At 38.3% G+C, this 21,247-nt stretch overlaps 3 protein-coding genes across 3 annotated transcripts; 1 reads left to right on the forward strand and 2 right to left on the reverse strand.

Annotated features, from left to right (window-relative positions):
* Nucleotides 1–3,628: 3,628 nt before the first annotated feature.
* Nucleotides 3,629–4,306, reverse strand: LOC114925368 (uncharacterized). Its single transcript, XM_029292983.1, has one exon. It carries the CDS (start codon nt 4,304–4,306, stop codon nt 3,629–3,631), a length of 678 nt encoding a protein of 225 aa, XP_029148816.1.
* A 282-nt stretch (nt 4,307–4,588) lies between these two features.
* LOC112749065 (uncharacterized) lies at nt 4,589–5,026 on the reverse strand. Its single transcript, XM_025797334.1, has one exon. The coding sequence runs from the start codon at nt 5,024–5,026 to the stop codon at nt 4,589–4,591; it is 438 nt and encodes a 145-aa protein (XP_025653119.1).
* A 12,351-nt stretch (nt 5,027–17,377) lies between these two features.
* Nucleotides 17,378–20,776, forward strand: LOC112750930 (probable inactive receptor kinase RLK902). Its single transcript, XM_025799855.3, has 2 exons — nt 17,378–19,035; nt 19,644–20,776. The coding sequence occupies exons 1-2, from the start codon at nt 17,727–17,729 to the stop codon at nt 20,264–20,266; spliced, it is 1,932 nt and encodes a 643-aa protein (XP_025655640.1). The 5' UTR covers nt 17,378–17,726; the 3' UTR covers nt 20,267–20,776.
* Nucleotides 20,777–21,247: the final 471 nt, after the last annotated feature.

Here is a 21,247-nt window from a genome sequence, read left to right on the forward strand (position 1 = left end):
AATATGAAACTCCTAAGATTTTGGAATACTTGAAGAAGAAATATTTTAAAAATTTTCAAGTGTTTTGTTTATGTTTTTTAGAAAATTTTGTGCTGAGCACCAGAAATTATGTGATGTATGTATATTGTTTGTTAGGTGTTAATATTTTAATATATAGCCCTTCCAAAATTTTTGTACTGTGCACCAAATTTTTATGCTATGTGTATTTTATTAGTTGGATGTCAATATAGTGAACATATAGTCATTTAAAAATTTTTGTGTTATACATAAAAATTTTTTGTATTGTGCATTAAAATTTTTATACTGTGAATCAAATTTTATGTGCTCTAGTTTTTTGAACAAACAGAAAAAGATGATAAAAACGACAACGATGATAATAATGATGATAATGAAGGAGAATGAAAAAAAGGAAAAAATCAAATAAGAGAAAGAAGAGGATGATAATGAGGACGACGACGACGACAATAATAGAAGAGAAAAAAAAGGAACAAAAAAAAGAAGAAACAATAGCAACAACTTCAATGAATATATGCATACGTTTGAAGAAGTAGGATTTTTTTTATTTTTATAAATAAAATAAATGTAATATAACGAAAATAAATATTTTGTAGAGAAATTACCGAAATAAATTTTCCTGCCATATCTCATTTACAGTGTAAACGAGATGGCATTGCACGTATCTCGTTTACACTATAAACGAGATATGACACATCAGCGTGACACGTGTATATCTCGTTTACAGTGTAAACGAGATACGTGCAATGCCATCTCGTTTACACTGTAAACGAGATATGGCCAGTACGCTCCTATATATAGAAGTTATTTACAGCTGACTTTTGGATCCCAGTTTCACTTTTTCGATATATTTATCCTCTCTTTTAACCCCTCTGACTATACCTTTGACCCGAGCGGTGATGGCACATCAAGTGGGGAATGACTGGGACATAAACAGGCTGAATGAGACGACACATTATGCCGGGGCGGCCGATTTCGAGGTTAGTTTCGTTATGGTTGTTAAATTTAATGATTTTGACATTGTTAGGGTAGTCATGTATATCTGAAACGTAGGTATATGAGTTAGGAGTTAGGTCTGTAGACTTAATTTAGAACTCTATCCGCTTATGCTATGTTCGTATGACATAAATGTTATCAGTTTGGAACTCTATTATTCCCGTGCTATGTTGTTAGTGTTTATGAATATAATGTTGTTATAGTATAACACTATTTATGTTATTAAGGTTTTCTATTTTTATTTTATAAAAAATTTAGGACTTTATTTTGTTGTATTATGTTATTTAATTTGTAATAAAATTAATGATAAAAATAATTGATCTTGAGATTTCTGGGAGATAAATATTATCGAAGGTAAAATTAAATTATTTAATTGTTAAAAAAAGTTTTATAAGTTATAAATTGATTGTATATAATTTAAATATTATTTTTGTTTGTCATTAATCAGAGGCCTCGCCTCCTACTGCCCCGGCGAGTGAGTCATACTTTACCTCCACCGGACGCCATCGTCTCGTATTTGGCCGAGGCCGGATTCGGCGATACCGTGCCACTCATGGATTTTACTTTTGACAACTCCCTGATTTTAGCATTGGTGGAGCGATGGCGTCCAGAGACGCACATATTTCATCTCCCGTGGGGTGAGGTCACTATCACCCTGCAGGACGTGGTGTACCACCTGGGCCTACGCGCCCACGGTAACCCCATGGGGTGCCTCCGTGACTTTGGTAGGTGGTACGGTACGGAGACGTGGGCGTTGGTGGAGCAGCTGCTCGGCGCCAGGCCTCCTGTGGCAGCACAGCAGGCGACTCAGAGGAAGGAATCGTTAACGCTAAAGCTTGTGTGGCTACGGGATCGTGTTCGCCAGATGCCCCAGACAGACGATCCGAGACCCTCTGACAGTACGCCAGGTGTTATATCATGTGACTGATCGGAGGGTATCTGATGACCGACAAGTCCAACAATTTGGTGCACCTTCGTTGGCTACCGCTGCTCCGGGACTTTACGGAGTGTAGAGCATTTTTGTGGGGCTCGGCTGTGTTGGCCTGGATGTATCAGTCCCTATCTTTGGCGGCTCAGCGGGGCGTCACGGACATCGCTGGCTGTACTCCGTTGTTGATGTCCTGGATCTATCAGAGATTCCCCCAGTGGTGTCCACCAGATAGAGGCGTCTACCAGTACTCGCTGGCTGCGAGGTGAGAAATGTCTTTGTATCTATTTGAGTTAAATAATTTTGTCATAACTTTTGGTATGTTACTTAATGAACCGTATATGCTCGACTTCGATGTGTTAGGTTGATTGGATTGCCGCAGCAGAGCAGGGATCAGCATGAGGCTAGGGTCCTGCGTTGGAGGGTTTCCCTTGACCGGCTACATTTCGACGAGGTTAGTTGTAAAATACGCACATTGTTTATTTTGGATAATTACGTAGAAATCATATGTGTTAATATTATTATTATATGTTAATTCGAAACTTTTCGTCTAATACTTTCATTCTTTAGTTCGCATGGAGAGTCTATGATGACCCTGCCTTGCAGGCACTGTGTTCGCCATGGTTTCGTGAGGAAGAGGAGTGGGGTACATGGTTGTCAGCCGTCCCCCTATTGTGCTTCAGTATTGTCCGTTTTCACCACGTAGATCGGGTGAAATGGCAGTTTAATGGAGAGCAGCAGGTACCACGCACCCTGATAAATCTTGATAGGTGAGATTGATGCTATAGTTCTATTTACTTATCCGTTAAAAGATTTCAGTTATTATGACTTAAGGAAGTATCTAACATACCATCTTCATTGACAAGTACCTGACTACTACTGGTCGAGGTGAGGATGTGTGATGGCCGCTCAAGCTGAAAGAGTGGTACGATATGTGGCACCAAAGGTTTGAGCCCGGTCGCCGGATCACTGTGCAGCACACGTTCGACACGAGGCCGACCCTGAAGTACTATGATTGGTGGCGTGGGGCTTGCCAGGTTAGACATCTATCGGGCTAGGAGGTACTGGAGGACTCGAGACTGGCGGAGTTGCCCGCCGATGTACAGCCCACTGCCAGCCAGCCCAGGGATGATCTCGCCCTTCCTCGCAGCGTGCCGGATCGACGTCGACGTGTGAGAGAGGATAGGGATGATACTCGACGACCTGCTCAGAGAGAGAGGGGCCGCAAAGAGCGTCAGCTAGGCGAGCCAGTCAGGAGGGAGAGGGCCCGCCTAAGACGAGTGGGGGTCGGAGTTGAGTCTGATGAGGAGGCCGAGTATGCCCACCAGGAGGAGCATGGAGACATCCCACAAGACAGAGAGGCCTCACCTCCACCACCTCCCCCTCACCCGTCACATAGAGCTTGGCATTCATCTCTGAGTTATGTATTTATGTATTGGATTGATGTTATCTTTAGTATGAGTTATGTATTTATGTTATTGGTTGGACTTGTTTTAATCTCCACATTTATTGGAATGATGTCATGTTATCTTTATATTTCATAGTAACGGATAATTCAGATATATGACAACAAACTATTTAACAATAAAGATATAAATCATAACCATGACAATAACAACTACAACATGGAATGTAACATTTCCAAAACGAAACCAAAAAAGCAGTAAAGAACATCCAAACTAAAATCCTCTACGCATCTCCGGTGGGTTGGTTAGGAACACCCCTTCTAGTGTGGCCGACTTGGCTACACAAGGCACATCGCTTCTCTTGACGCTCGATGTCATCCATGTCGTTCTGGAATCTGGTGGACACTGGTCTTCCCGTGGCCTTTTGCCGCATGGCTGGATTAGGACGCATCATCGTCCCATGCCACTCCGACCACAGCGACTCGTCGGGAATGGGTGGGAACTCCATCTCGTACACCTTGAACACCTCTTCCTGCCGGTAGACTGGATGCACGTACGGGGCACACTCAATGCTAGTGGGGGCGCACCCGGCAAGGGCGTGCCGGCACGGATAGTGGAGAGACTGGAATAAACCGCAATCACATGTCCCCTCCGATAGGCGAACCGAAAGGAGCCTTGACCCCCCCTCGAACGGCTCTAGCTCCTCCACAAAAAACACGAAGGCCCGCCTATCGCAATGGGTCACACGCATCTTCGAAATGCCTTCCCTATTCTTCTCAATGGCTGCTAAGAGTCTCTGTGAGAAGCAGTTTCTGCCCGCCAACTGGCTCTGCACTTCCCTACCCTTCGTAACAAATAACTTCTGCAGTCTCTCGTACGTGATACGTACAATAGCCGAAATGGGCAAGTAGCATGTCCCCTTCAACACAGCATTGATGCACTCGGACAAATTGGTGGTCATGTGTCCAAACCTCCGACCACTGTCGCAATGCTGAAGCCAGGTCTCTTTTTTGAAGTGACCAGCTCAGTCTGCCATTGCCGGGGAGACGCCCCTCAATGCATCCATGTACCACTCAAACCCTGCTTGACTTGGATTGTAAGCAGCGTTTATGAGGTATCGCTTGCCCTCGGTAGACTTGAACCGGCTCATGAAATTCGCAGCCATATGTCTGATACAGTAAGTATGGAAGGCCCTAGGGGGATGCCACCCACTATCATCAGCTCCGAGGGCAGCCTTGATAGCCTAAGATCTGTTCGAGATAACCAGCAAGCCGTCTTGTGGGGTGACGTGGCGCCTCAAATTAATAAGAAAGAATGACCATGACTCTGTGCTCTCAGACTCAACAATGGCAAAAGAAATTGGTAGTATGTTGTTGTTCCCATCTTGCACCACCGCGATAAGCAACACTCCACCGTACTTGCCATATAGATGCGTGCCATCTACAGAGACAAATGGCTTGCAATGCTTGAAGGCCTCGACACATGATGGGAAAGTCCAAAATACTTTGTCGAACATGCAGCAGTCGCGCAACATGAGGTGACCTTCGTAGTACGGTTTCACGCGTAGGTCACATATGGTACCGGGGAAACAGCTCTGCAGTGCCTGAAGTAGTTTTGGCACCTTGTTGTACGACTCCTCCCAATCACCGTAGATCCACGCAATGGCCTTCTGCTTCGCCATCCACACCTTTCTGTATGAGGGTTTGAAGTGATAGCTTGCGTGGACCGCGCCTTGCAAGACCGGGATACCAACAGACGGGTTGGACTGAATCATGGGCAAAATCACTCTGCAGATGAGACTGCTATCTAACTGACGATGGTCTTGAGACATAGTGGGTGCCAGACAGCTGTGTGGTCCACCAAATCTCCGAACCTCCCTAATCACAACAACAAAATATATTCTTACACAACATGTCTAACCAAAATAACGTATCATACAAAACTGCTCAAATTCACAATTAAACTTGAACTTACCAGTATCCGAGATTCTGACGAAGGGCCACACTGAGGCTCCATTGACACCCACTGTCAGCTTGACGACACTGCACATGGTACTTTAACCGGTCGAACTCGTTCACCCGGTACTCAACACTCCTGCGAATACTGTAGTTCTTCACTCCTTGAAGCACCGCCTCTCGGCTTCTGAACCTGTGTCCGACCCGAAACTCCACACCACCGTCTAGGTTGTAATCCACTTCACAGGTGTCAGAAACCGGGATCCTCTCATGCATGGCATCCAGATCTAGACTGTAAAAGTGACTTGGCACAGTCGGTAGTGCCAGAATCGGTGAGGTGGAGGCAGAACATGGCAGGGCACAGCCCCTGCAGGTGTCTCCGGCACAAACTCGTCGTCATCGCCGCCATCGAAAGACTCACTGTCTCCACTGTCTGCCACGTAGTCCTCGTCCGACTCCTCCTCACCCTCCTCTGCCTCATTCTCTGAAATCGCGACATGAATAGGCGGTGGTGCAAGAGGTCGGTCATCCTGCACATACATGTCCTCTGCAGAACTCCCACTACCATCGTGACCCACCTCGGCGGCCAGCTCCATTACCTGTTCACACATGATCCTCCCGTGAATGTCGAACATCAGTAGCACATGCTCGTCCCCGTGAAGTCGAAATAGCCGAAAACGGAAGACTCCATTTTCCATGGGTGTCAGCAACCTATATGCCACCCTTCCAATTTCCCTCATTTGTGTTCTCCCAATCTTGCTAAATATCAAACTCTTCAAATCCGACAACGTCTCCACACGCTGAGTGCGAAACAATATCGGATCCTGACATTCGAATGTCACCCTGTTGTCGCCATTTCTCATACGACAATTCGGATAAAGCTCCACAACTATGAATGGATTGTTACTGGCCATTCAGCTTTGTTTTTCAGAGAAACAAGATAGAGAAAGGATATGAAATATGTGTGAAGAATACCAAGGGTTGCACATCCTTTTATAGATGTTAAGTAAAGTCTTATAAACGAGATAACGTTTTCACGTATCTCATTTACACTGTAAACGAGATATACGCGTCCCAGCCATACTAGTCATATCTCATTTATACTGTAAACGAGATACGTACAAAATAATCTTGTTCATGGTGTAAACAAAATATGATAGGATTATTTAAAATGGTAAATACCCATAAAAATATTTATTTTAGTAAATCTAGTATTTATTTAATTTATAAAAATAAAAAATCCTGAAGAAGTATGTTATGACATGATTGAGTACTTAGTTTAAAAAACTTAAACGCTTAGTTTTATTGAATATAAAATATGTTAGTGACGAATTTTTACTGATTTTATTTTACAAATGACATGTTTATTTATCTTATTATAATCTCCCTGGGGTGGGGTCCTCATAAAAGAAAAATAATAATAATAATAATAATAAAAACTCAGCGCATATAAGCTTACCAGGTTTCATAAGCTAATAATATTCATAACATGAGATGCCAAGCTAATGCTTCTGTTGCTTGCTGAAAGACATAAATCATTGCTTTTATAAATCAATAACGCATGCTTGTCCCTTCATAATACAATATGATCATATGCAATATTTTACAATAAGAATGAAGAATCAAATTATCTAATTATTATTTAGACTTTGAGATTCAATTACCATATTTTATATTAACATTAAACAAAAGCTACAATTTTTTTAAGTACAAATAAACGATAGTTATAATTTAAATAAGGTTAGAAGTGAATCAAATTAGCTCATGAGCTAGTTTGAGTTCGACTCGTTAATAGCTCGATAAGCTGAGCTCAAGAGCTGATTGATAAACCACTATTTTATGGTTTATATTGTGTTTAATTGTGTGGTTTTGTCATGATCCTTGCCCACTTATTCATCAATTTAGCATGCATTTAAATTTCTTTCCTAAATTCAGTACATGTTTGAAAATTGCTTCCTAGAGACTTTAATTATTTACTTTTAATTCTCCTTTATTCCATTTGATGCCGTGATCTGTGTGTCAAGTGTTTCAGGCCTTATAGGGCATGAATGAGATGGAGATTGGAGAGGAAGCTAGCAAAAATGGAAGGAACACAAGAATTTGAGGAGATAACCAGCGAGAAGTGACGCGGTCGCATGGCTCACGCGACCGCGTGAAGGAGCGCAAATCGCAGCGACGCGGCCGCATGGCTTGCGCGGCCGCGCGGATTGGAAAGCGCAAGCGACGCGGTAGCGTGGACGACGCGAACGCGTGGAGAGGAAAAAGCGCAAGCGACGCGTCCGCATGGACGACGCGATCGCGTGACATGTGCGATCTGCATAATCTGCAGAATTCGATGGGGGCGATTTTGGACCTTATTTCGGCCCAGTTTTCGGCCCGGAACAGCAGACTAGAGTCAGAGAATATGCAGAAACAACAGAGACATTCATTTAGTAGTTTTAGATCTAGTTTTTTCACTCTCTTAGGTTTTTCTCTCTAGTTTTTAGGATTTTAATTTTCAATTGATCTTAGCATTGGAACATTGAGAAGAGTTATTTCCTCATCAAGACTTCATCATTCTAGTTTGTTCTCTTAACTTGGTTTTATTCTTCCATGTTCTTTGTTATGTTCAATTTTGTCATTCAGATACTTTTATGATTAATTAATGCAAGGATTATTTCTCTTTAATTCAATTTCAATTTCAATAATCATGTTTTCTTTTAATTCCCTTTTATGTGCCATGGATTTTTTATTTACAATGCGTGAGTAGTTTCATTACTTGATAGGGAGTTGATTAAAAGGAACTCTTGAGTTAGAAGGATCGAAGGAGAAATTTATAGTTGGGTTAAATGTTAGATTGCTATCCTGTCACCAACGCCAATCCCTTTGAACTAAGTGGGTTGTAACTCGTGAATAGATTTAGCAGTCCAACTTGTTTGACTTTCCCTTACCTAGTAAAGGATAACCAAACAGAGTAACCGTTAATTATAAATCAATCTTAAAAAAATCACTCCATCAATGATAGAGATTCTAACAGATCAATTCCCAGTCAAGGCTTTTATTTATATTATTTAAAATTCCTCAATTTAAATTCCAATTTACTTAACTCAACTTCTTGGAACATCTGATTAATAAAACAGCACACTTTTCTGCAACTCGTTGGGAGACGACCTGGGACTTAAAACTCTCAGTAATTTTAATTTAAACTCTCTGTGACATATTTCTAAATTGATAGGCAGATTTTCGGTGAGTTAAGAACTATACTCGCAACGTAACCATTTTAATAAATTTTTAATTCACCAGCTTCTACTTCCCATCAATTTTTGGGTCGGTCACTGATGAGTCGAGCTTGATCCTGAAATTGAACTCATAAATTAAATGAGACGAGCTTGAACTTGAATAAATTTAGTTTATTAGCTCGTGAGCTGACTCGATTATATATACATATAGTAATATATAATTTTATATTAATATTCTTATTTAAAATTTTATAATTATTTTTTATATGATTTTGATGTACGACATAAATAAAAAATTCATAATTAATAGGTACGCAATATATAAAATTAATATTTTTTAATATATATATATAAGTTATAATTTATTGATATAGAATTATAGATTGTATTCCTGTTATTTAAGTCGGTTTGTGAGTTTGAGTCGGCTCATGAGCTTTCTGCGAGCCAAACTTGAGCATAAGAAATAGACTCAATTGTTAATGAGTTGAGTCGTGAGGCAAACTCAATTTTCGTGAACTGAGCTTGAATTTAGTCTAGATCGACTCAACTGGCTCACTTCCAACCCTAAGTATACGTTATTATTGAACTATTAAAAATAGTTAGTAATTTTAATAATAAATTAATAATGTTTAAAGATAATCTATGTAATGAAGTTCATTGGTATTTTTTATTTGAATCTTTATATCAAATTTGATAAGTGACGCATATATTTTATCAACTTGTTTTCTTCTTATCATGTAACAAAAATAAAACACGTATTTTTTTTATGAACAAAAAATTAATATATTTAACATTAATATTGATTTAGTATTGTCTAAATGAAATAATCATGACATATAAAGAAAATATAAATGAGAAAAGGAAAGATACTATTTCTCTGAAGCAATAAAAATTTAGTTGTTTATTTTTTGTTTTCCAAATGTGTAAGGATTTCTAATTGAAAGGAAGGAAGAGAAAAGATAAAAACGTGGAACGTTCATATGATGATATGCCAATTAACACAAATATTAATCTTTCTAAAGTATAAAAAGTGATAAGCGAGAATATATGTAAAAATAGAGAGAAGAAAAGTAAGTTGATAAAAGAATGAGTAAATATCTTTTTTTTTGTCTTTAACCATTTGTTCGATAAATTTTGTGTTCTTTAACAAATATAAAAATCTAAATCAGTCTCTATCAATTTTTATATATGTATAATCTAATTTTTGTAACTGATTTTAAGCAGGTCACTTGCTGATGTATTAGTAATTTGTCTACGGACAAATCATTTTCTGAATTTTTGCCAAAACGCTGTGTTTCATAAATAACGTTATTATCTGAGGGTTTAAAATTGTTTAAGATTTTTGTTTTATTTTTTATTGTCTTCATCGTGTGTAGAGTGAAAACGTGATTTTCTTCTGAATAAGACTATGGCTATAGAGGGCAGAAACTCTTCTTCACAAACTGTGGAAGAAAGCAGTGGAGTTAAGAATAATTTGTGCTGGAGTCCAACTTTGAGTTTCACTGGGAGTATAGGGAAAAGGGTAAACCAAGGCAAGAAAAGATTTGTAACACTCAGATATCATTGTGGCACATATGCAATATGTTTGAATTTAGAACCATAGGAAACACGAACATACTTTTTTTTTGTTGCTCTTATTTTAAGGTAAACCTTCTTCACTTTTGTCGTGTTTCAAAATTTGTTGTCTTTACCATGAAGTGTTATTTGTTGCAGACCGCAGCTCAACATTGCAAATATTTTGCTTGGCTTGATGAATATGTTGGTTCATATACACATAAAGCTGATGTCAATCAGAATGGAGTGGTTGAAAGTTTGAAGAAGATGGAGAAAAGGTTAGAGGCACTGGAAGTCATAATGGCCAAGCAGAGAATTGAAAAAATATTTGGAGACAACACTAAATGCAGAACACTAACCACATTCTTAATTGAAATTGCATTTACACTTCTAATTTCATCAATTTTCAGTAGATTAGAGAAAAACGTGAATTTGACTTAGGGTGCAAATTTATGTAAATAGAAGATAACTGCTTAATGTATTATGGTTGAAATTTATTGTATTATATAATTGTGAAACACTGATACGAAGTTAACAATTTAAATACTCTAAATATGTGACACATTTGGAACTACATTCCAAATCATGAGTGTTTCATAAAAGTTGAAACTAATATATAAACCAATCTAGTAATTCACAAATCAAACTATGAATGTTTTACAAAAAGTTGACTCTAAAATATGAACGAATCCAGAGTTTCACAAATCATACTATGAGTGTTTTTCTAACTTCAAACTAAAACAAATACCAAAAAAGTAGATAGTGTTTGTAAATCAACCCTGAGTATTTTGTAGACTTCAAACTAGAACCTAATCATAACATCAACATTAACCAAAATATGAAAATAGAATCTCCCCCTAAAGCAAAGTACTACTTTCCTTAAACAGCATTATATCTATATAGCTGATTCTTTCTCTGTTTCTTTGGTGGAGGCTTAGTGCCTGGAGTTGGAATAAACTTGAAGAGCTTTGATGAGGTCTCAATGCTAGCTAATGCTAGAGTTTCATTGGAGATTGCATGAGGAGAGGGTTTTGGTAAGCCTTGTCCTTCTGGTTGGGCCTGGACATTGTCAGCAGGTTGGGTGGGTTGCATTGGAGGAGGTGGAGGCCTTCTCACACTCTGTTTGGGCCTAAAACTTGGAGCTACAGATGGGGACTGAGCCTTTAGCGCCTGAGTTTTGGACTGAGATGTTGGAATAGTTAGATCAGTTTCTAGAATCTGTTAAAACAATAGTAGTTCAAATATGATCTCCAAAGCTACATCTTTTGTGTCAAAAAAAAGCTAACAACCATGGTGTGTCTATTTACCTCTATAGTTAGGACAGTTTGTGAAATGTTTATCTCATCTGACTCTACATGATTCCTCTTTAGCATTTTTTTTCTTGTTTTTCTAGCCTTTACTTATATCACAAAAGAATGTATTGCAGTCATAGATGTTTACAAAAAAAACCCTAATTATGAATAAACAAATGCACAACCCAAAATATAAACAACTTACAATATATTGGTCCAAAAAAAAATTACAAGAAGCTCCATGTTAATAGGTTTAGGTTCTTCAACAGCTATGTTATTGGCACCATCATCAATGCCATCCACATTCTTTATAAGGCGAGGTGGAGGAACTACATTTTCAGTCATCACAACCAAAGCTTTGCTAGTAGCTTTTGCTTTCTTTCTTTTTGGTTGCCAGTCAGGTTTAACTGGTGCTCTCTTGCATGTTTTATAGTAATGCCCCTTCTCCCCGCATTTGCTACATGTTATCTGAAAGGTTTTTCTCACTTTGTCGCCACTCACTGGGAGAGGGGAGGGGGTGCACCGGATTCAGTCCAACGTTTCTTTAGACGACCAGCTGGTTGTACTATTCTAGGATGTTGTGGCTTTGGACGATCTGTCTTCTTCCAAAATTCTTTGCTGTTAACTGGATTTACATACAAGTCATATGTTTTCTTCACAACATCCATGGTGAGATAAGGGCTGACAAAGTATTTGGCATCCTTAATCCTCAACCTAGAGATGGCAGCAACTGCGTGGACACATGGCATCCCTAGACAACAACAACAAAATCATGAATATAGTGTGCTACACATAGTGAAATTAATAAACTGGGAAATAATTAGGGGTGTTCATAGATCATATCCGATCCACACACTAATAGGATCGGATTGCGGATTTTGTTTAGGTATCTACATATCTACGTATCCGCAAAAATAAATAAATAAATATTATTTTTATGTTTTATTTCAACTAATAATTATCATATATGTTGTATTATTTTAATTTATTATTTAAGAAAAGTATGTTTAATATTATTTTAAGAGTAAACATATTTAAAAGAATAGAACAAATGAATTTTATTGATATTTTTTAATAAAAATAAGGTTTTTAAAATATTTTTGTATTTTGTAGATATATCGATATCCGATCCGATCTGCAAATGTGCGGATCGGATCGGATCAGATCTAAGCTTAAAAACTGCATATATTGGATCCGATCCAATTCGATGATTTTAGTGCGGATCAGATAAAAATTTTGGCCATATCTGATCCGATCCGATCCACGTTCACCCCTAGAAATAATAGCTAATGTTTACCTGTCAACTGTCATGCATTGCAAGTGCATGTATGTTGTTGAAGATTGACTCCCAATTTGCGTTTTTTCCTAGTAACTTCAAACAGAACCCTGTCATTATCTCCACTCCATTGTGTATTCTATTTATGACTCTGTGGTTTAATGTGCCTGTCAAGTCTCTATTGTTGAGCTAGTGCCAACTTCCCATTGCACCTCCCTAGAATCCTCTTGTACTTGGCCATCTTCTTTATTATTGTACACCTTATCTCTTCACACATTGTTAGAATCAGCTTCTCCTTAGCCTCAACTATCATAGAGTTCCAAACCTCACACGTTATTAGTGAGGTTATCATTCTTAGGACCATAACTGAAATATGCCTTGCACCAAACTCCGGGGTCAAACTGATTCATATACTCCCATGCTCCGTGGCACACACTCTTAAACTTCTCCATTGATTCTTTGAACTGCACCTGAGTAGTGCACTTGGCTGCATGCCATAACAGTCCTTTTACCTGTTTGTTATTGTACTCTTGTTGAAGATTCTTCCAAATGTGCAGCACACAATTTCTATGTTGCACATAGGACATGACTTCCTTTTGCTGCATGCATAACTCCTTGCTACAGAAGTCTAACTATAATACAAGTAAATGCTACAGAATTCTAATTATAAGCCAAGTATATTAGTATATGCTACAAAATTCTAATTATAAGCCAAGTATATGCTACAGAATTCTTTATACAATTCAATTATCTAAACAAGATCACATTATAATGCAAATGTTGCTACCTTCTGTTGGTCGGACATGAGATTCCATCCACGCACTTGATGGTCACGCAAATCATCCTGAAGCCGATTTAAGAACCACATCCAATTCTCTATATTTTCTGCTCTTGTCACAGCATATGCAATAACAAATACATAGTTGTTGGCATCAAGTGACATTACAATTAAGAATTGGCCTCCATAATACCTTTTTAAAAAGCATCCATCTAGGCCTATTAGTGGTCTACAACCCTTAATAAACCCATTTCTGTATGCATTTAAGTAGAAGTAGATTTTGTCAAATAGGGGTAGAGACTGTGAAATTGGGTCAACACACATGTCAGTCGTACTGCTTGGGTTACTCCTATGTAATTCTTGTAAATAATCCCACAACTTCCTATATTGTGCCTTGTCGTTTCCAACAACAATTTTCCTAGCTGCTTTCAAGCCCTTTGGATCATTTTTGGATGGATCTTAACATTGTAGTCTTGCTTCATATGCTCTGTTGCTTCCCTAGATGTCAGCTTAGGCTGTGTTGCCAACCATTTTTCCAGCTTATTCGTGACTCATGCCTTATCGACTAAGTTGCTTCCATAATCCCTTCCACATGTATGCTTGTTATGAAATGTCTTTATTTCAAATGCCATTGTTTTTGAATTCGTTGCCACATATATTAACCATGGGCAGTTCTCCTCTGTACATCTAGTCCTTACCATCTCTTTCTTATTCTTGATATACATGCAATCTCTTTTATTTCAAACAAAGACATCCTTCAATGTCATCTTAAATCTCTTCAAAGTCGCAAATTGCATTCCAAGCTCAAACTGAACCTCTCCATATTCATTTTCTTCATTGAAATCAAGTCCTTGCATTGTCCTCTCATCCTCAGAAAAAATTGGGATATGGCTCTCTTCAGAGGTATATTCGTAGTTGTAGTCATCATTGTCACTCTTCTCATTAACCACTGTTGGACCTCCCATGTATATTTCTAATGGCCATTGGGCAGGTGTGTCAGTTCTCCTTTACTAGATTCACCATATAGCACATGTCTCTTTTTCCTCCTCCCGGCATACCTCTTTGAGAATTTCTTATCATTTTTTTAGGTGATACCTTCTTCTTGCTTGATGGAGACACAGATACTTTTTCCTTTGCTTTCTTGTCCCGTCTTCTTGGAGACTCAAATTCACTACTATCAGTCTCATAACCTGGAGGAGGAGGCTCGTAGGCCTCATCCTCGACACTCTCATATCCATCATCTGAAGAAGAATCATCTGTGACCACCACAGGCTCTTTCTCTGTTTCTGGCTCTGCTTGTGGCTCTGGTTCAACTTCCATTAGTTTGACTTACAACGTGCTCAAAGTAAATATAAAACTCATTTTTGTCTAGACAACTTAGGGTGGCTTCACACTTGTCATTAATATCCTGGTCAACCTTAAGAATATGAAGCCCAAACTCCATATTTCTTGATCCTGGATCAAGCCAATAATTTTTTTTTTGTATTTTGGATATCCTAATCCCCTGAAGAGTTCTTCCAAGTCCTTCTTGTTGACAAAATCAACATCCATGGATGAAAACTTCTCAATCTTTCCATTTACATACCATAACACTCTATTTGAATCTTTCTTAAGTCTCCCACCATAATGAAAAACAGGGACAACAAACACAGACATCTGCAAAAATCGTAACCATGATTCAGTAACTAAACTAAAATTCAAAGCTAATTAAAATCAAATAACTAAAATGCCACATATACTTATCAATCTGCCAACTACAAGTCAAAATATCAGTTAAGAATTCTTAACTCATCAGTAAAGACAAAGGTAGAAACTTTCAAAGTTAACACCACTACTATAGCTTTGCGACAACCCTAACTCATCAAACAAAGACAATGTTTAAATTACCAACAAATCAAACTTCACCACATCCACCTATAATCACCATACATAACACTCACAAAGACATCAAAACTAATTTTATGGCCACTATCTCACACACTATTCAACTAGACTATAGTTACATATAAAATAAGTAGAAGGGACGAAGCATTCCTTACCATTTCAAAGAAACTTTCAAAATGCAATCAATGGCTTCCCACAGAAGTGATGCAACACACTCGCACGTCCTCAACGTAACGCTCTTTTGGAGGGAAGGAGAAAGGTTTACTGAATTAGGGCATAACGTAAATGACGAGGGAAAGAAAACGGTTTTATGGAATAAGGCTATTTGTGAAACGCAGCATTTTGCTAAAGGTTCAGGGGGCGATTTGTCTCCATTAGGAAGGAGAGAAATTCACGTGGGCAAGTTACTGACACATCAGCAAGTGACCTGCTGGGAACCGGTTGCAAGGACTGAATTGTACATATATGAAAGTAGATAGGGATCGATTTGGGTTTTTATATTTATTAAGGGGCGCAAAGTCCATCGGACAAATGATTAGGGACCGAAAATGGCGTTTACTCTTGTTAGAGTATAATTAGGATCAATTAGATCAATTAGCATTATTTAGCATATCTAAAGATTTATTATAAGATATTACGTCTTTATTATTTCGATTATCTTAGCACCTATAAATACCCTTTTATATTGTATTATTCCACACAACTATAATACACATAAACTTTTTCTCTACTACTCTCTCTTACTTTTTCTAAACTTGAATAGACACAAATTCTTTTTTCTACTGTTCTCTCTCTTACCTTTCTAACATGGTATTAGAGTCATGGTATCCTTCTTGAGGAGGATAGGTTGTTTTTATTTTGGTGAAATCACCATATTTTTCATATTTTTCTTTCGTGCCATTTTTTTTCCTTCTCTTTTGTCGTTACTTTGATGCTTTCTCACCTCACCGATTAGCTCATTCACTATGTACTTATTCTCATTGAGAAACTATATGTTTTCCATCACCTTTTGATAGTTTACCATCTCTTTGCACTGTCACTTTTTCACCAGTTTTCTGACCGTTTGCCATCTTTTTAGGAGTTTTTCGCCAGTTGGCTACTCTTGCGGCAGTTCCGTCTGCATTTCCTTCCGACAGTTCTCTCTACGTTTTCTTCCGGCAAATCGATCTGTGTTTTTTTGTGGCAGTTTCGTTTGCGTTTCTTTGTAGCAGTTCCATCAGTGCTTTCTTGTAGCAGTTCCATCTGCACTTCCTTCCGACAGTTCCGTCTGTGCTTTCTTCCAGCAGTTTCATTTGCGCTTCCTTCAGGTAGTTATGTCTGCACCTGTTCTATCAGTTTATGCATTTTTTTTATTTCGTTGTTTTAAATAAATTTTAAATTCAAATTGTCACTTGAATTTGAGGGAGATTTTAGAATATAATTATGATCAATTAGATCAATTATCATTATTTAACATATCTAAAAATTTATTATAAGATATTACATCTTTATTATTTTGATTCTCTTAACACTTATAAATATTCTTTTAATAGTATCATTCCACACAATTATAATACATAAACTTTTTCTCTACTACTCTCACTTATTTTTTCTAAACTTAAATAGATACAAATTCTTTTTTTTTACTGCGTGCTCTCTCTTACTTTTCTAACAACTCTAAAAAAAAAGACAAAGGTAAACCTTTATAAGATTTTCCTTTGCTACCTCCATTAAGTGTCGAGTCTTGAGCCTGAAGTAACATAAATTCCATCGACCTCTTTGCACCTTAAACTAGAAAGAGAAAGTTAATACAGCATCCAAAAAAATTTCATACAGTTATATTCTCTCACTCATCATTAGGATTCTTTTTGTTCAAATTATGTAATAGAATTTCAGTTGTTGGATGTTATATGATCAACAAAAATTTACTATTTTTTGTTAATATTTGGTTAAGAGAAAGTCTAGAGAATTAGTAATTTTATTAAAATTTGATAATATTTAATTAGTAAAAAAAATAAATAATTTTATATTATTAAATATAATCTTATATCATTGAAAATATTAATAATAACTAATTAATAACTGGAAATCTCTTTGTCCTAGCAGTCTAGCACTCTCTTCCTCGTTGGTTAATTAGTATTTTTGTTGTTCAGCTCCTACCTCTTACCTCTAAAAATATCTACTATTAGTCTATCGTATTCGTACGTTAATCTCACTCTCAGTCACTTGTCTTCTCAGCACACCGTACCAGTCTCTCTCTCTTCTCTCTTCTCTCTTCTGTTGTCTCTTGTCTCTTGTCTGTGTGTGTTCCAAAGTCACTCCTAACTCTCCCCAAACCCCAACCCAAACAAAACCAGCAAGCAATGTCTTCTGCTTCTTCTTCTTCAAAAGCATAACCACTCTTCTTCTTCTTCTTCTTCTAACAAATCACTCAAACAAAACACAATGCATCGCAACAAGCTCATCATTCTCTTCTTCCTCGTCCTCCTTCCTTATGCCAAACCCGACCTCTCTTCCGCCCAACGAGCCGCACTCCTCAACCTACGCTCCGCCGTCGGAGGCCGCACGCTCCTCCTCTGGCTCCCAACCTCTACAACCTCCCCATGCAAGTGGCCTGGCATTCTCTGCGATCCAACCAACACCCATGTCGTCGCCCTCCGCCTCCCCGCCGCCTCACTCTCCGGCCACCTCCCCTCCGCCGTGTTTCCCTCCTTCACCCACCTCCGCACCCTCTCTTTCCGCTTTAACTCACTCTCCGGCCCCATTCCCGCCGACCTCTCCCTCTGCTCCTCCCTCCGCAACCTCTACCTCCACCATAACAACCTCTCCGGCGAGCTTCCACCTTCTCTCTTCAACCTCACCTCTCTCGTTCGCCTCAACCTGGCAGATAACGCCTTTTCAGGCCCGGTTCGAACCGGCTTCAACAATTTGACCCGCTTGAGGACCCTCTACCTCGAGAACAACCGGTTTTCCGGGTCGCTACCCGAGTTGAAAAGACTCGCCGAGTTGGCTCAGTTCAACGTTTCCAACAACTTTCTCAACGGTTCTGTGCCTGAAACGTTGACGGGCTTCTCAAAGGAGTCATTTTTAGGGAACACATTGTGTGGGAAGCCATTGAAGTTGTGTCCTCAGAATGAGAATGGGAGAAGGGCAAATGGGTCTTTTCCAGGCGTGGCTGCGGGTATTGCGAACAGTGGTTTGAAGGAGAAGAAGAAAGGAAAGCTAAGTGGTGGGGTCATTGCTGGGATTGTGATTGGGTGTGTGGTTGGAATGTTGCTAATTGTGTTTGCTTTGATTCTTCTGTGTAGGAAGAAGAGTGATAACAGAACCAGTAACATTGAAAATATTGCAACATTGAAGCAGGGTAATGGTAGGGGAATCCATGGTGAGAAAAATCATGTTTCTGAAGTAGAGACTGTCGGTGGTGGTGCGAACAAGAAGCTGGTTTTCTTTGGGAATTCAGAAGGGAAGGTGTTTGATTTGGAGGATTTGCTTAGAGCCTCTGCTGAGGTTTTAGGGAAGGGTACTTTTGGAACTTCATATAAGGCTGTGTTGGAGAATGGGCCTGTGGTGGCTGTGAAGAGGCTCAAGGATGTGACACTCTCTGAGAGTGACTTCAGGGATGAGATTGAGGTTGCTGGAGCAATGGTTCATCAGAATTTGGTGCCTCTTAGGGCTTACTATTATAGCAGGGATGAGAAGCTTCTTGTTCATGATTATATGCATATGGGAAGCTTGTCTGCACTCTTGCATGGTAAAATCTCCCCCTTTAATTACAAAAATTTCTAATTTTTTCCTTATTTATATGTATACTGTGTAGTGTTTTGTAGAATGCATTCGTTTTTGTTTTATCTTTGCATAATTGCTATGAATCACTAACTATATTCATTACATTGAGGAACAGACTTTACAATATGCAATGTACACTATACACTATGGTTAATCACTTTGGAAATTTGGTAAATTATCAGTTCAATGCATCTTGATAAAATATGTGCTTTTTGTCCTTAGCGTTTGTAATTTTCTTCAAAACCTAACATTTAATTTAATTTCATTCAGTTTTGTCCCGAACGATTTTGATTCATTCAACTTTGTTCCTAACATTTTCGATTTATATCAAAGCTACCTTGGATGTTTTCAAAAATACTTACTTTATCCTGATATTTACAAAGACAACTAGTTATTAATGTACCAAATTTCCAAAGTAATAGCTATTTTAGAATGGATGGAGTATCATTTTACAAGCACAACAATTTGGTCTTACATTATATCTATCTTGGATTGTTACCTGACCTAATTGTAGATATCATATTGATTTGGCATGAACACTGGTAAACTAAAGTTTACAATTCATTATCATAGGAAACAAAGGAGCTGGCAGAACACCACTGACTTGGGAACTCAGGTCAGGGATTGCGCTTGGAGCTGCTCGCGCCGTTGAGTACCTACATTCACAAGGGCCTAATGTATCTCATGGAAACATAAAGTCATCAAACATCCTCCTAACCAAGAACTATGAAGCCAGAGTATCCGACTTTGGCCTTGCACAACTTGTTAGCCCCTCGTCGACCCCTAATAGGATTGCCGGCTACCGTGCTCCTGAGGTAACTGATCCTCGCAGAGTGTCTCACAAGGCTGATGTGTACAGCTTTGGCGTGGTGCTCTTGGAGCTTCTTACCGGAAAGGCTCCAACTCACGCCTTGTTGCATGAGGAAGGAGTGGACCTTCCGAGATGGGTGCAATCGGTTGTTAGGGAAGAGTGGACTTCTGAGGTCTTTGATGCTGAGCTCCTTAGCCATCAGACTGTGGAAGAGGATATGGTTGAGTTGTTGCAGCTTGCAGTGGATTGTACAGCTCCATATCCCGATAATCGACCTTCAATCGCCGAAGTGAGACACCGGATAGAAGAGCTTCATGGTTCTAAGGATCTAAAGCAAACCCAGCACCAACATGATTTGATCAGTGTTGTAGATGATGTATCTTGATGAGTTTGGTACTTGGTTGCAGCCACCATGTCCTTTTAAGGAATTTTTTTAATTAATAAATTAAAAAAATTATTACTTATGGTTGTATAGAGCTATTGATTTCGTGAAATGTTCAGCAAATCGTATTATTTTGAAAATCATTAAAATTTGTTGAAAGTTTCAACAAATCAATAGCTTAACACAATTGTAAATAATAATTTATTTAATTTATTAAAAAAAAGATCATGTCATTACTAATGGAGTTTAAAGGATCTTCTTGGCTTGTGAAAACCCCATTATTTTTCTTCCTAAATCTTGTGTTTATGTTGTATCTTTTAGCTTAGGCCTCAATTTTCTTCACCACCCAACATTGAATTTCTACCTTATATCCTTCAATCTCTGTTGTATTAATCCCTATTTTTCTTCCTTATCTACAACTATTACCTTGGAGGATTGGATATGTGACCAATTAGTAATAGTTGGTGAGTTATGGTTGATATTATAATTATTTTGTTTTTGCTTTTGTTGATAGTTGAAGCCTTTTTCTCTGTTGAAAATGAAAGCACACTCTGGTCATTGTCAATTAGTTGGTTGCTCTATCTCCAAGATGGCACGCGTCACGCATCCTTTAATTGTGAACCCAACCATAGTTAAAAAAAAAAGAGGTAAATCATTACATTCATGTAAGTGGGTCCTTAATTACTAAATAAGAAAAAATTGATTACTTCTTAGTAGTTCAAGACAATGATTGGGTTGGATACATCTTTTACATCGTTAAATTATGTAAAATAGATGCTTAGAAATTAGGGTGATATATCCTTACCAAAAAAAATAAAAAAAAAATTAGGGTGATATATTTAAGAGATTATATCATCCTCTTTTGGATTGATTGCTATTGATAATGAGGTTCTAATAACTAAACAAATAGAAACATCATGTCAAATAAGAAACGAATAGTACAATTAGTTAGATTGCTATGGCCAAACAATGCAGGCATGTGTA

Source organism: Arachis hypogaea, chromosome 15 (assembly GCF_003086295.3).
Source record: "Arachis hypogaea cultivar Tifrunner chromosome 15, arahy.Tifrunner.gnm2.J5K5, whole genome shotgun sequence".
In the NCBI taxonomy this organism is placed as follows: Eukaryota; Viridiplantae; Streptophyta; class Magnoliopsida; order Fabales; family Fabaceae; genus Arachis; species Arachis hypogaea.

Coding starts and splice junctions, on each gene's coding strand:
- LOC114925368 (XM_029292983.1), bottom strand. CDS start 4,306: ATGACCACCAATTTGTCCGAGTGCATCAATGCTGTGTTGAAGGGGACA.
- LOC112749065 (XM_025797334.1), bottom strand. CDS start 5,026: ATGGCGAAGCAGAAGGCCATTGCGTGGATCTACGGTGATTGGGAGGAG.
- LOC112750930 (XM_025799855.3), top strand. CDS start 17,727: ATGCATCGCAACAAGCTCATCATTCTCTTCTTCCTCGTCCTCCTTCCT. Junction 19,036..19,643: donor CTTGTCTGCACTCTTGCATG/GTAAAATCTCCC, acceptor TCATTATCATAG/GAAACAAAGGAGCTGGCAGA.